At 52.8% G+C, this 15,458-nt stretch overlaps 1 protein-coding gene across 1 annotated transcript in view; it reads right to left on the bottom strand.

Annotated features, from left to right (window-relative positions):
* Positions 1-15,458, bottom strand: part of LOC144818604 (broad substrate specificity ATP-binding cassette transporter ABCG2-like) — a 413,780-nt gene that overhangs the window by 129,093 nt on the left and 269,229 nt on the right. Inside the window, exon 11 of the mRNA XM_078676198.1 lies at positions 13,443-13,532. Within this exon, the coding sequence (XP_078532324.1) occupies positions 13,443-13,532 (90 nt within the window). The remainder of the gene's footprint in view (positions 1-13,442; positions 13,533-15,458) is intronic.

Here is a 15,458-nt window from a genome sequence, read left to right as displayed (position 1 = left end):
TTTAGGGGTAATTACTCTGGATTTAACTGGCTACTTAAATATGTCATGTGTGGAAGACAGTATACCTTTAAGCATAGGGAGTGACTCTGCTGTTTTTTTGTAATCTATTAAGCATCGCAACTAGAAAATCATCTTCTTGTTAGCTAGCGTGATATGCAGCAGCCCTACCAATAAGATTATAGTATGATGTTTTAACATCTGGTGGAGAGGGTTTGGAGGGGGTAGATATTAAGATCTGTATCATCCAGTGGATCTGTATCATAAATATCCCATGGGTGACGGGCAGTATTGTGGTCTCCCTGTGGATCTGTGAAATAAGGGATATTGAATTCCTCACGTTGATCATCACCAGTAGGTGACTGATCTAGTGAAATATATGGTTGTTCAGAAGGCAAAAGTTCCGGAGAGGGTGTCTGCACTGGCCTTGCTGGTATAAGGTAGAGTAAGTGCAGATGGAATAGAAAGTGAAGGATTAGGAGCAGGAGAAGGAGGAGAAGGAGGGAAACAAATAGGGCTTGTGCCTCTGTCCATTCTTTGTTGATGGGCTGGTTCAGACCTAGCAATGCCCTCCTGAAATGTGTTATTCCTTTTGGTAAGTGTTAGAAGGGGGCGATCTCAGAGGGCCAGGTTGTGCTCGCCCAGTCACCCCAAGACCCACCTCTTCCACAGAACTTGCCGAGTCTTGATTGTGAGGTCCTCACCGGGGAGGACTTCGAGTCTAGGATCGTACACACGGAGCTCACACCACACTATGAACAGACACCACACCGTTGGATTCTAGTAACAAGTTCTTTATATAAGCAATAAATGAAGAAAGCACTCTTATATACACAGTGGTCGAGGAACCACAAAGTCTTTTAGGATCCGGAAAGGGGGAAGCGGGACAGTCTTTTAGTCTCTGGGTCAGTACGAGGCGTACCCTGCGCACAGCTCTCAATCCTCGAGCCGGGGGATACGGGATGGTGGTCGCACCGACTGCTTCACCTCTGTCGGGTCGGCTCGGTTGTGATGGTGGTCTCGACGGTCCAGCCGGACCAGAGTACTCCTCGGGCCGCGACGAGGTCAGCAGGGATCGATCTGGAGAAGGTCGTGAGGAGCTGCGACAGCGTCAGCAGGGCTCGGATGGTTGCAGGTTCAAGCGTGAGCCGCGACAGCATCAGCGGGGCTCCGGTGGTCTTAGAGGACGAGCCGCGACAGCGTCAGCAGAGCTCTGATGGTACGAGTTCAAGCTCGAGCCGCGACAGCGTCAGCAGGGCTCCGAGGTCTTAGAGAGGACGAGCCGCGACAGCGTCAGCAGGGCTCCGAGGGTTACGAGTTCAGGCTCGAGCCGCGACAGCGTCAGCAGGGCTCAGGTGGTTCAGTTCCTTGTTGCGAAGAGGGAGCCGCGACCGCGTCAGCAGGGCTCAGAGGTTCAAGATGAGTTCTTCTTAGGGTCAGCCGCGATCAGATCAGCAGGGCTTCAGGTCCAAGATACAACTGCCCGCTAGTTGTCGGGCGGGCCCAGTTATAGTCCTTTTGCTCTTTGATCTCCGGACCCTCACAGGCAGAAGTCTCCTGCCCGGGGGGGGGCTGGTCGTTGGCGGGGTCCGGTGGTCGGCCATTTGATCCCTTTGAAAGATGGGTCCGGGAATTCCCAGACGCCCAGCGGGTCTGGAGCCAGCCCTTGGGGAGGCCAGAGGGGTGATCGAAACTGGCCCACAGGGGAGGGCCAAAGGTGTGACAGATACCAGCCCCTCAGGGGAGGCCGGAGGGGCCATCGAAACTCCCTGGCTTATCTCACTCGGGGAGCCCTTACCCCCCGTCCGGGACTGGCGCGCCTTTGGAGTCTGGGTTTTGCTGGGGCCGGGGTCACGCTAGGCCCAGGGAGACAGGGATGTCGGGAAGGGAAGATGGCGTCCGAACCTTGTGGGGCATGCCATGTTAGGCGCTCGGAGCCGGACGTGGAGCGGGAAGGGCAGGCCTGGTCGAGGTTCTAGGGGGATCTAGGCTTAACTGGAGTAGGACGACCAGGCTCGGGGTGCAGGCTACACTAACGGGGAGGCTGCGCCGGGGACTCGGGGTACAGGCCTATGCTCACAGGGTGTGGAGGGCCAGAGGTGAACCACGCCACGAGGCCGGGTCCAACACGCGTCCCCCCCCAGCTGAAGGCGGGGAGAACTACCCATCCTCTTGGGGGTTCTCTTCGCTGGGGCGGAAGAATCGGGACAGGCCGTCTGCGTTGGCGTGGTCCGAACCAGGCCGGTGCTCAACAATGAAGTCCATCCCCTGGAGGGAGATGGACCAGCGCAGCAATTTGGGATTCTCCCCTCTCATCTGCATTAGCCACCGGAGAGGTTGGTGGTCGGTCTGGACCCGGAAGTGAGTACCGAACAGGTAGGGACTCAGCTTCTTCAGGGCCCAAACCACCGCAAAGGCCTCCCGCTCGATGGTGCTCCACCTTTGTTCTCGAGGGAGTAGCCTCCGGCTAATGAATGCCACGGGTTGGTCTAGGCCGCTCTCGTTCACCTGGGACAGGACGGCTCCGATGCCATGCTCGGACGCGTCCGTCTGAACTACAAACTCTCGGGAGTAGTCGGGGGCCTGGAGGACTGGGGCAGTGCACATGGCGTCTTTTAAAGTTTCGAACGCCTCTTGGCAAGCGGAGGTCCAGCTGACTTTCTTCGGCTGGTTTTTGGAGGTTAACTCCGTGAGGGGGGCTACGATGCTGCGGTACCCCTTGATGAACCGTCGGTAGTACCCCGTGAGCCCTAGGAATGCCCGCACTTCCGTCTGGGTCGTGGGGGCCTCCCAGGCCACGATTGCATCGATCTTGGGCTGGAGGGGGGCTACGAGGCCGCTTCCGACCTGGTGCCCGAGGTAGACTACGGACCCCTGTCCGATCTGGCACTTGCTCGCCTTAATGGTGAGACCGGCCCTTCTCAGGGCCGTCAGTACCGCCCAGAGGTGCTGGAGGTGCTCGGGCCAGTGGGAACTGTACACTGCGATGTCGTCCAGATACGCAGCGCTGAACGCCTCCAACCCCGCCAGTACCTGGTTCACCAGCCTCTGGAAGGTGGCGAGGGTGTTTTTCATCCCGAAGGGCATCACCCGAAAATGGTAGTGACCATCCGGGGTGGAAAACGCGGATCTTTCCTTGGCTCCCTCGGTGAGGGCGATCTGCCAGTAGCCACTGGTCAGGTCGAACGTGCTAAGGAAGCGAGCAGCCCCGAGGCGATCGATAAGCTCGTCGGCTCGGGGGATGGGATGCGCATCGGTTCTGGTGACTGCGTTGAGCCCGCGGTAGTCAACGCAGAACCTCAGCTCGGGAACAGCACCGGGGGCGGCTGCCTTCGGAACCAGGACCACAGGGCTAGCCCAGGGGCTGTCAGAGGCTTCGACCACCCCGAGAGCTAGCATCTTTGATACCTCGGCCTTGATGCAGGCCCGGACTCGGTCAGGGACGCGGTAGGCTCTGGGCCGTACCGGTGGGCTGTCCCCGGTGTCCACGTCGTGGACGCACCAGCTGGTGACGCCGGGGGTGAGGGAGAAGAGGTCCGAGAACTGTCCCAACAACTGGCGACAGTCCTCCCGCTGCTCGGGAGAGAGGGAGGAGGAGAGACTCACCCCCTCTACGGAGCCATCTTTTTCTTTCACGCATAGGAGATCAGGGAGAGGCTCCGTTTCTTCTTCTTCTCCATCGTCCGTGGCGAGGAGCAAGCTCAACTCGGACCGGGCGAAGTGGGGCTTGAGGTGGTTCACGTGAAGGACCCGCAAGGGGTTCCTGGGGGACTCTACATCGATGAGGTAGATCACCCCCTATGTCCCCTCACGTTCCCTTCGTTCCAGTACCCTCCAGCTGGCCTCCTCTATCAGAGTGAGGAAAGCCCGTTGGGGAGGTCGTTCCTTTTCATACACCGCTGCCAAGTTCTGGAACACCCTCCCCCTCTCCCTTCGAGGAACCACCGATCATCTTTCCTTCAGAAAAGCCTTGAAAACTCACTTGTTTGCCAAATCCCGCTAATCTGCCCGAGCCTGTGCTAAGTTAGCTTTAGTCATAAGCGCTACGAGGCCTCCGGGTAGATGGCGCTATACAAGTGCAATTTCAATTCAATTCAATTCAAGGTCACCTGACTCTTGCGCTCCACTACCTTGAAGGGCCCTGTCCACTTGTCTTGCAGGGCACAGGGCTCCACGGGGGCCATCACCCAGACCTGTTGTCCGGGCTGAAACTCGACCAGAGTGGCATTCTGGTCATACCACCGTTTCATTTCTTCTTGACTAGCCTCGAGGTTGGCCTCGGCCAGTTCTCTGAACTTCCTCGTCTGGTTCCGGAGGGCCAGAATGTATCGAAACACATCGGGAGGGGGCTCTGGGGCCGCCGTCTCCCACCCTTCCTTGACCAGGGTGAGGGGTCCCCTGACGGGGTGCCCGTAGAGGAGCTCGAAGGGGCTGAACCCCAGGGACTTCTGGGGGACTTCGCGGTACGTGAAGAGGAGACAGGGAAGGAGGACATCCCAATTACGCCTCAGGGGCTCTTCGAGACCCATGATCATTCCCTTGAGGGTCCGGTTGAATCGCTCCACCAGGCCGTTACCCTGGGGGTGGTATGGGGTGGTAAATTTGTACGTCACCCCACATTGCTGCCAAAGGGACTTCATGTACTTGGATATGAAGTTGGTCCCTCGGTCGCTGACGACTTCTCGGGGAAATCCCACCCGGGAGAAGATGGCCATAAGGGCCCGCCCTACTACGGGGGCGGTCACCGTTCGGAGGGGAATGGCTTCGGGATATCGGGTGGCATGGGCCACCAAGACAAGGATAAAGCGGTGACCCAAGGAGGTCCGGGGGTCGAGGGGGCCCACGATGTCGATTCCCACCCTTTCAAAGGGGGTACTGACCACGGGGAAGGGTTGGAGGGGGGCCTTGCGCTTCCCTCCGCTCTTTCCGCTGGACTGACACGTGGGGCAGGACTTACAATGGGCCTCCACATCGGAGCGCATGCCCGGCCAGTAGAAGTGGGTGACTAGGCGGTGATACGTTTTGTCTTGGCCCAAGTGTCCCGCCAGGGGCACATCGTGGGCCAGGTTCAGGAGAAAGCCGTGGAAGCGTAGGGGTACCACCAGCACTCGGGCTGACCCTAGCTCTGCAGACTTTTGTTCGCTGTACAAGAGGCCGTTTTCCCAATAAACAAAGTGGGAGCCGGACTGGTCACCGGCGGCCTGGGCGGCGGCCTGCTGCCGCGGCCCAACCAAGGATGGACAGGAGGTCTGCTCCAGGCAGAATTCTTCCCGGGACGGCCCTCCTTCCTGGCGCCACTGGGCCAGCTCGGGAAGGTCGTCCAAGCTCGGTGTCGGTTAGACGCCAGGGCCGAGGGGCCCTGCGTCGGGGGTCTCAGAGGATTCAGGGACCTCGGGGTCCTCGGTGGTAGCCGGTGCTGCCTCTAGGGTCGCCCCTTCGGGGGTGGCCTCTCGGGCGGTCATCGACCGGGTGCTCACACAGGCCCACTCGGGCAGGCCCACCATCTCTAAGTGGGTCCTTTTCTCAACCCGCTGCCATGGGGAGCTCTCCAGATCGTTGCCGAGCAGGCAGTCCACAGGCATGTCTGAGCGGACCGCCACTCGTAACTCTCCGGAGACGCCCCCCCCATTCGAATGGGACTTGAGCTATCCGGCAGGTGCGGACAGAGTTATCAGCTGCGATCACCCTGCAGGAGATGTGGGGAACAATCTGGGCTTCGGTGACTAGGTGCCGTTTGACGGCGGTGATACTGGCCCCAGTGTCTCGGAGCGCCCCTATGTGGTGTCCATTGACAGTCACCTGCTGTCGGTATTTCTCGGTGTTGTCAGGTAGGGGGGCTCCTGGGACCATCTCCCTATCACCCAGGGAGACCAACATCATAGCTGCGGGGTCCGCTCCCTCAAACTCCTCTTCCCCCTCCTCTTCTAGGGCTACTGAGGTGATGTGGCGCACTGGGGGCCCTGCAGCGGCAGGCTTCTTGAATAAAGGGCAGCGGGGATCATTGGCATAGTGCCCGGGTTGCTGGCAATGGAAGCAGGCTTGGCTGACTCGAGGCCCTGGCTTGGCTGGGGGGAACCCTGCGCGCGCTGTGGGAGGTGAGGTGCCGGGCTGGTTTCTGGGAGGACTGCGCGGGGACCCTACCTGGGATCCCCTCTGTCTATTCTGATTCCCCCCTCCCCTCTGGCGGGACGATCCCTGTTCATTTCGGCCAGAATCTCCCCCGGGCCCCCGGGGGACTCTGGTGCTCACCCAGCGATCGGGCTCGACGGCCAGCTTCCGGGGGTCAGCCAACTTGCTGTCCAGGAGGTGCTGTCGGAGTTCCACAAAGCAATTCAGGGACAAATGTTCATATGCAATGAGGTTGATGAGCCCCTCGAAGGTGGATACCTTGCTGCCCTTGATCCACCCTTCCAGGGCCCGGCTGTAGAAATTGACATATTCTACCCATGTGGTGCCGGGGAGCTTCTTGCATTCTCGGAAGCGTTGGCGGTACATTTCTGGGGTGAGCCCGTACCTGGTGAGGAGGGCCTCTTTCATGTGGCTGTAGGAGGTCTGTTCGGCAAACGGTAGGTCGAGTAGGGTGTCTCTCCCCTCACTCAGGAATCTACCTCACAGCCCGGCTCCCCAATCTTTCTGCGGAACTCGGTGGGAGGTCATGGCGACCTCGTAGGCCTTGAACCATTGCTGGATGTCATAGTTTTTGTAATATTCTTTGACCACATCCTTGGGGATGTGGATCTTGGGTTCCACCGGGGGAACGGACTCTCGGGTCGCTGCTGTTCGGTTGTCTTCGTTTCGGGCCTTTAGTTCTATTTCCAATATGCTGCGCTCGTGCTCCAGCTGGAGCTTCTTTCCGTCATGTTCTCTTTGGAGTTTCTTCTCCTCCAGTTCTCCTTGCAGCCACAGCTGCTCGATGGCTAGCTTCTTCTCGGCCAGCTTGAGTTCTCCTTCCATTTTCAAATGGGCTAGTTCTAGCTCGTGGTTTCGGTTGCGTTCTCGGTCGGTCATCTCTTCTCGAGACAGCCCTCTCTCGTGGCTGTGAGTCCGCGTCGGGGACTCTGCTCGTTCTTGCTCTGGGGCGTGGGTTTCGATCCGGGGGGCTCCTCCTCCATCGGCTTCTGTCGGTGCTGGAGGTTGGGCTCCGGTCTCCACCCAGGGTGTTAGAGCTTGTTGAAAGTCCTCTTTGGTGTTTAATCCCGTTGACGGGATATGGAGATCTTTGCAGAATTGCTTGAGCTCACGGTGCGAATAGTCCTTCAGAAGCTCCATCTGGAAGGTGGTCTCGTCGTTTGTGAGGCTCATGGTTGTTCTTTGTTCGGGTAGTGTGTCAGTGCTGTACGATCCCTAGACGTAGGTTCTTATCGCGACGCTGCCACCAATGTTAGAAGGGGGCGATCTCAGAGGGCCAGGTTGTGCTCGCCCAGTCACCCCAAGACCCACCTCTTCCACAGAACTTGCTGAGTCTTGATTGTGAGGTCCTCACCGGGGAGGACTTCGAGTCTAGGATCGTACACACGGAGCTCACACCACACTATGAACAGACACCACACCGTTGGATTCTAGTAACAAGTTCTTTATATAAGCAATAAATGAAGAAAGCACTCTTATATACACAGTGGTCGAGGGACCACAAAGTCTTTTAGGATCCGGAAAGGGGGAAGCGGGACAGTCTTTTAGTCTCTGGGTCAGTACGAGGCGTACCCTGCGCACAGCTCTCATTCCTCGAGCCGGGGGATACGGGATGGTGGTCGCACCGACTGCTTCACCTCTGTCGGGTCGGCTCGGTCGTGATGGTGGTCTCGATGGTCCAGCCGGACCAGAGTACTCCTCGGGCCGCGACGAGGTCAGCAGGGCTCGATCTGGAGAAGGTCGTGAGGAGCTGCGACAGCGTCAGCAGGGCTCGGATGGTTGCAGGTTCAAGCGTGAGCCGCAACAGCGTCAGCGGGGCTCCGGTGGTCTTAGAGGACGAGCCGCGACAGCGTCAGCAGGGCTCCGATGGTACGAGTTCAAGCTCGAGCCGCGACAGCGTCAGCAGGGCTCCGAGGTCTTAGAGAGGACGAGCCGCAACAGCGTTAGCAGGGCTCCGAGGGTTACGAGTTCAGGCTCGAGCCGCGACAGCGTCAGCAGGGCTCAGGTGGTTCAGTTCCTTGTTGCGAAGAGGGAGCCGCGACCGCGTCAGCAGGGCTCAGAGGTTCAAGATGAGTTCTTCTTAGGGTCAGCCGCGATCAGATCAGCAGGGCTTCAGGTCCAAGATACAACTGCCCGCTAGTTGTCGGGCGGGCCCAGTTATAGTCCTTTTGCTCTTTGATCTCCGGACCCTCACAGGCAGAAGTCTCCTGCCCGGGGGGGGGCTGGTCGTTGGCAGGGTCCGGTGGTTGGCCCTTTGATCCCTTTGAAAGATGGGTCCGGGAATTCCCAGACGCCCAGCGGGTCTGGAGCCAGCCCTCGGGGAGGCCAGAGGGGTGATCGAACTGGCCCACAGGGGAGGGCCAAAGGTGTGACAGATACCAGCCCCTCAGGGGAGGCCGGAGGGGCCATCGAAACTCCCTGGCTTATCTCACTCGGGGGAGCCCTTACCCCCCGTCCGGGACTGGCGCGCCTTTGGAGTCTGGGTTTTGCTGGGGCCGGGGTCACGCTAGGCCCAGGGAGACAGGGATGTCGGGAAGGGAAGATGGCGTCCGAACCTTGTGGGGCATGCCATGTTAGGCGCTCGGAGCCGGACGTGGAGCGGGAAGGGCAGGCCTGGTCGAGGTTCTAGGGGGATCTAGGCTTAACTGGAGTAGGACGACCAGGCTCGGGGTGCAGGCTACACTAACGGGGAGGCTGCGCCGGGGACTCGGGGTACAGGCCTAGGTCAAGTCAAGTCAAGTCAGAATTTATATAGTGCACTACATACCCGTAGGGTCTCAAGGCGCTTGAGGAAGGGGGGGGGAGGTTTACTTATCGAATATCCATGTTTTAAGTGGTTTTCTGAAGGCTAGGTGGTTTTGAGTAAGACGGAGGTGGGTGGGAAGGGAATTCCAGGTCTTGGCCGCTAAGTTGGAGAAGGATCTTCCTCCCATGGTGGTTTTGCGGATGCGCGGAACAGCGGCGAGGGCTAGGTTGGACGAACGCAGCTGGCGGGTGGGGGTGTAAAAGGAAAGGCGCGTGTTGAGACAATCAGGTCCAAGTTCGTATAGGGCTTTGTGTGCGTGGGTGAGGAGACGGAACGTTATTCTCTTGTTGACGGGGAGCCAGTGAAGGTCTTTCAGGTGAGCAGAAATGTGGTCTGTGCGGGGGATGTCTAGTATGAGTCTGGCTGAAGCATTTTGGATGCGTTGGAGTTTTTTCTGTAGTTTCGCGGTGGAACCGGCGTAAAGGGTGTTTCCGTAGTCCAGACGGCTTGTAACCAGTGCGTGGGTGACCGTTTTTCTTGTTTCGGTGGGGATCCAGCGAAATGTTTTTTTGAGCATGCGTAGAATGTTGAAGCATGAAGAAGAGACGGCGTTGACTTGTCTGGTCATCGAGAGTGAGGAGTCCAGGATGATGCCTAAGTTCCGTGCGTGGTCCGTCGGTATGGGGGCTTTTCCTAGGGCCGTTGGCCACCAAGAGTCGTCCCAGGCGGAAGGGGATGAGCCTAGGATGAGGACTTCCGTTTTGTCCGAGTTCAGTTTTAGACGGCTGTGTTTCATCCACTCGGCTACTTCTTTCATCCCTTCGTGTAGATTGTTTTTGGCGATGGTTAGGTCTTTGGTGAGTGAAAGGATCAGCTGAGTGTCATCAGCGTAGGAGATGATGTTGAGGTTGTGTTGACGTGCGATGGTTGCGAGGGGGCTCATGTAGACGTTGAAGAGGGTGGGGCTGAGTGATGATCCTTGCGGGACGCCGCAGATGACTTCGGTGGCCTCTGACTTAAAAGGGGGGAGGCGGACTCTCTGAGTTCTTCCAGCGAGGAATGAAATGATCCAGTCCAATGCTTTTCCTTGAATTCCGATGTTTCTGAGGCGTTGTATAAGGGTGCTATGGCAGACTGTGTCGAAGGCCGCGGAGAGGTCAAGGAGGATAAGGGCGACTGTGTCTCCGTTGTCCAGTAGTGTTCGAATGTCGTCTGTTGCTGCGATGAGGGCGGTCTCGGTGCTGTGCTTGGCTCGGAAGCCAGACTGTGAGGAGTCGAGTGATTTGACAGTGACAGGCCTATGCTCACAGGGTGTGGAGGGCCAGAGGTGAACCACGCCACGAGGCCGGGTCCAACAGTAAGCATTTGGGGAAGAGGTGGTGGTGGTGTAGTGTGTAGTTTACCAGTGTCCAGGTGTACAAAATACTCTTTTGCCCCTTGTCTAGTTTGTCTTGCAAGAGCTCAAGAATAGGCTGCAATTGTTATTGCCATGGCTCTGTGCCACCTTTGTGTGCATTTTGGCATGGAAGACAATGAAAAGGTTTTTGTGCCGGTCGCCGTCTTTTGGGAACATGCTTTCGATGCTGAAGTCTTTGACGATGACCCATTTTTTTGGGTTCCAAGGCTTTTTTCGGATCTGATGTGCGCTACTTTGACTCAGAGTCTTATCCTGATGAGTGCGCTGATGTGTTGTGTTTCGGTGCTGTCGCCGAACCAAACTTTAACGCTATATATTTTTTAACGTTAGTCTAACGCTTTCCAGGTGGAGTGGACTTGTGTTTGTGCGTCTGTTGGTGGAGATCTCCATAGCCCGAGGGCAGTGGGGCTCTGACAGCCAGTTTGGGTGGTTTAGTAGGGGTTTGGGTGGCTTTGGCCGAGGTACTCATGTGCCTCTGTGTGGAATTGGGTTTGGAGTCCGAGCTGTTCCCACTACTAGCTAGCAGTATCTGCACATCTGATGGCACATCTGTGTCCTCGGTTTCCTGTTCGGGGTCTGGTGACTGCACCCCAAATATGTATTGTGTGTCGTCTCTGTGCCGCTGCATGGTGGTGTGGGTCCAACTACGCTAACTTTGCTGCCGAAGGTTTTTTTTCGAAGGGAACACCACGTACGCCTCACAAGAAGCCTCGTTGTGTTCCTGTGCCAAACATAGATTGCAAAATGTGGTGATCTTGCCCGAGTACTTTGCGTGGCAATTGGGGCAAAAGCTGAAGGGCTTGTTTTCCATCCCTTGTAGATGGTGTCCAGTAGAATGGAGACAAAGATGTTTTGGAAGGTCGGGCCCAAGCAGGTGCTGATAAATGACCAATAAGCCCAGCTGGAGTTGTTTGGATACGAATCCTTTAGATTGGGGTGAAAAAAAGAGCGCCTGAAAGGCCTCAGTGAGGAATTAAGCTTCGGTCCCGGAACTGCAATATTGACATCCAAACCCGATGGCGAAAAAAATAATCTAACAAAGAAGCCGCACAGCATGCAGAAAACACACTGGAGGAGGAGTCACTATACATCGTGACTCAAAGACTTCTTCGCAGAAAAATAAATTCTAATCATCCGAGGGCAACACTAGATGGTGGGATAATGCTAAGCATTTGTATCTACAGCCAACACATGCTTCAAACCAAGCATTGGCAAAGCCAGTACATATGGTTTTAATTTGACAACACATGCAAACACAGGCATGCAGAAATTAATTTTGATGCAATGGCTGATGTGGAGCATGCAGTATTGTGATAATGTGGTATTTATTAATGGTGGTGTTGGTAGTACCGACGGTAATGTGGCAGTTCCGTTGGTGATATAGCTGCTGTTGGTATTGGTGGTGGTGTTATTGGTATTGTGGCAGTAGATCTGGGAAAAGTGTTAGAGGTTGTTTTATCAGGAAGGTGATATTGGTATTGGTGGTAGTGAGGTACTTGGTGGGGTGTGGTACGGATACTGATGGCGGCAGGGTACTAGTGGTGTCTTACTGATGGGGTTAATTATGGTTGTGGGAATAGTGGTGGTGTAGTATTAGTAATATTGGTGGTTGATTGGTATTGGTGGTGGTGATGTAGGTGGTACCAATAGTGGTAGTATTGGTGCTGATATTAGTGGTGGTATTGGTGCTACTGACAATGTAATCTAATGACAGTTGGATTTGTAGGGTGCTGCTGATCACCCTTGATGTTTTCCAGGAGCTGGTATCAGTTATCATTCTGGTTTTGTTTTTTGGTTGTACTGTTGGCCGTGATATTGTTTTCAGTGGCATTACCGCTTGTGGTATTGCTGTGCTGGTATTATTGGTAGTGAACTTGTAGTCGTGGTGTGGTGTTGGTGATATGGGTGGCTGTAGTATCTTTGGTGAGGTATTAGCTGAGGTCCTTTTGGTAGAACTGTGTTAGTGGTATTGGTAGCGGTGGTAGAATTGGTGAAGGTGATGGTGGTGGTATTGGTTGTTATCGATTTGATGGTGATGGTACTAGTGAGAGTAGGGGTGTTAATATTGTTGGTGATGTGGCACTGGTGGTGATGTGTTTAATTTGAGCCAGTGGTTTCAGGTGGAGCCGACTAGCACTCCTTTTTTGGGGACCAGCACTTACTTTTCCTCTTTCGACTTTGATGCAGTGAAAGAGACAGAAAAAACATGAAAGGAGGAATGGAGAAGGAAGAGAAACTTGGAAAAACAGTGACAAAGGGAGAAAAGTGTAATGAAAAAGAACATGCACAAATACAATAAAGGGGCAGGGTGAGTATGGTAATAAAAGAATGAGGCATGAGGTTGAATCAACACTACACAGACTCAGTCTCCGGCAATCCCAACATTCGTCAATGTCAGCTGTGAGTTTCTGAGAAAAACTTTGGGCACCAGGCCTTATTATTTCACAAATTAAGCACTGGGGACTGGTGTAATTAGTGGTGGGGTGTTATCTTTCGCAGCACTGATGGCGACCTTGAAGGAGGTATTGTGGTGCTGAGAGCAATATTAATGGCGATATTGTGAGTGGGCTGGGTGGTGATGGTGTTGGCAGTAGGAGTGCTCGCTCTGTTAAACCTACACAAAAACATAGTAAAATCTAACAGAGCAGTTTATAAATGTATCAAGATCCAGTGAAAACCAATAATAAAATACTGACATTAGTGATGTGGTATTGATTGTATCTGGGTTTGTTGGTGGAGTCTGGTATTGGTGATGGTGTTGGTTGTAGTGATATTGCATCTAGGAGATAAAGAACTGAGCGTAACGAAAAGTATAATGGTTGAGTGTTTTTTAGATGCCAAATAGTTTGCTAGGCATTGCAATGGAAGCACTATAGAAGAGATGGACCGATTCATCAAACATTCAATAGCATGCGGTAAGAGATAAATATTCCTCTGGGTGGAGCCAAAGCCCACTATATATACATTTTAAAGATTTGGTTATAACAGGTCTGGCAGACTTTCTGTATCCAGACCTAAAAACGATTTGAAAAAGTAAGATCCAAACCTGAGGTGCATTGTATGGTAGAGTTCATGTAAAAAAGTTTAAAAAGTAGACACTGAGATTTTTAGAGTGATCACAAACATATCTTTCTTCTTACAACATCAACTTACATAAATATCTTCTTTTCCACAACAAAGAGCTCGATAGCCGATATACTGCTGAAACAATGATGGACAGCAAAGAAAAACAATGCACCCGCTCTGTGGGAAATAAAAGATAAACAGGCTGCTTTAATACAGAACTTCCCACTTGGAGGGATCTTTATAGTTACTAAATATAAGCACTTTGACTTTATAAATGGTAAAAGAAGCATTTAGACACACCAATATGACCTATGAAAGGCTAAATGGAAAATGTCAGCTCACGTTTCAGTGACGAGTTAGTGACTGCCATAGGCTTGCACTGAAATATAATGGATTGTAGATCGGTCACTGGTTTCCCCCTTTTGACCCCTGTCTAAGTATTGGTGGTAACTGCTCGGCCTAGGCTGAATACCTTATTGTGCACCATCCACAATCATCATCATCATGCATTTACTTGATTTCGATCATAGACCATAAAAGCAATAATCATGATCATACAGTATGAATAAGTTACTTCAAATCATGTCTAAATGCAGTACATTAAAGGAGCATATTAACAAGCATAACAATAGTAAAACCACTAGTCAAATCCATGAAATCACACAGCACAATTCTGAAAGTACAGTTAAATGTCCTCGGCTGACGCGTTGGCTGTAGTGTGAGGTTAAAAGATGTTAAAACTTTACACCGAATGGGCCAGATTCGCTCCAGGCGATTGAAAAAACTAGAACTGCTGCGGACCAGGCGAACCTGACTGTTTATTTACAACAAAGCTTTGTGAAGGCCCACGGTGGGTGCTGACGTGATTGATGTGATGTCTACCCAGTCAGTTACAGTAACGGAGTTCAAAACGTTTGGAAAGTCTTTCCACTATGGAGTGAATTTTGGGATTTTAACTGCAAGTACCTTTCAAATGGCTACTGAGAAGGGCTGAACAAGGCATTTAGCATAACCGTATTTTAATGGGTACAGTGCTTGATCTTCAGTCATTTGGGTCCAAAGATTCCAGTTGGGAAGACTTTACAGGGTAATGGTATGTACGGAAAAGGTTTCGCCTGATGAGTCTGAGTACCTACTAATGCAATTTTGTTTTCTATTTTTGTACAAATCTGTTGTTATTATGACCTGTGGCTAGTATGGTTTGTACATTTCACAGAAATTACACGCCCACAAAGAAGCCAACAGCGCAACATAGCAACACTAGTAACGAAGCCTTTTTATACACAGACACCCACATGCATCATTGTTCCATTTTGCGATTCCTTAATTGCGAAAATTAAGGAATAGCAATTAAGGAATTGCAAAATGCAATTCATTAAGAAATTCGCAAACAAATTGCGATTTCTTAAAATTCCTTTATTGCGATTCTCTAATTGAGAATCGCAATTAAGGAATTTCTACACATTCATTCCTATGGGCCTAGAGGCCCATAGGAATGAATGGGAGGTCATTCTCAATTTGCAATTCATCATTGTGAATTCGCAAATTGAGAATGCAATTTCAAAGGTGCAGGGGTGTCCAAAAGACACCCTGTTGCACCCCTGAAATTTGCTTTTGGATACATCTTACACACACACATGCCCCAAGGGCACGTGTGTGTGTAACGTGTAACAAAGAAAAATGCATTTAAAAGCATTTTTCTAGATTTTCGCAAATTACCATGAAGGTCAACTTCATGGTAATTTGCATTTCTAATTTCCAAATTAGCAATTTCTAAAAGTATGATGAATTGGATTTAAGGAATCTCAAATTGAGATTCCTTAAATGCATTCGCAATTTAAGAAATCGCAATTGTGCAATTTCTTAAATTGCAAATTTCTGAAAAAGGTTGGTGCATCCCAAATCAGGAAATTGTATTTGCAAACGGCCGAAAAATGCGATTCGCACCGTTTGCGAATGCAATTTACCTTGATGCATGTGGGCGAGAATGAATACACAGAAAGACATAAGCCTTTCTTGGCCACCAGTAGTTCATGCAGTCAAGATCAGGGGTGATGTGGTCCAGGGAACCCTGAGGGTCTATGTAGCCTACTCAGGGCATCC

This window comes from Lissotriton helveticus, chromosome 2_1 (genome assembly GCF_964261635.1).
Source record: "Lissotriton helveticus chromosome 2_1, aLisHel1.1, whole genome shotgun sequence".
Lineage (NCBI taxonomy): Eukaryota > Metazoa > Chordata > Amphibia > Caudata > Salamandridae > Lissotriton > Lissotriton helveticus.
The sequence above is the reverse complement of the archived record's forward strand: the minus strand, read 5'-3'. Positions and strand labels throughout refer to the sequence as shown.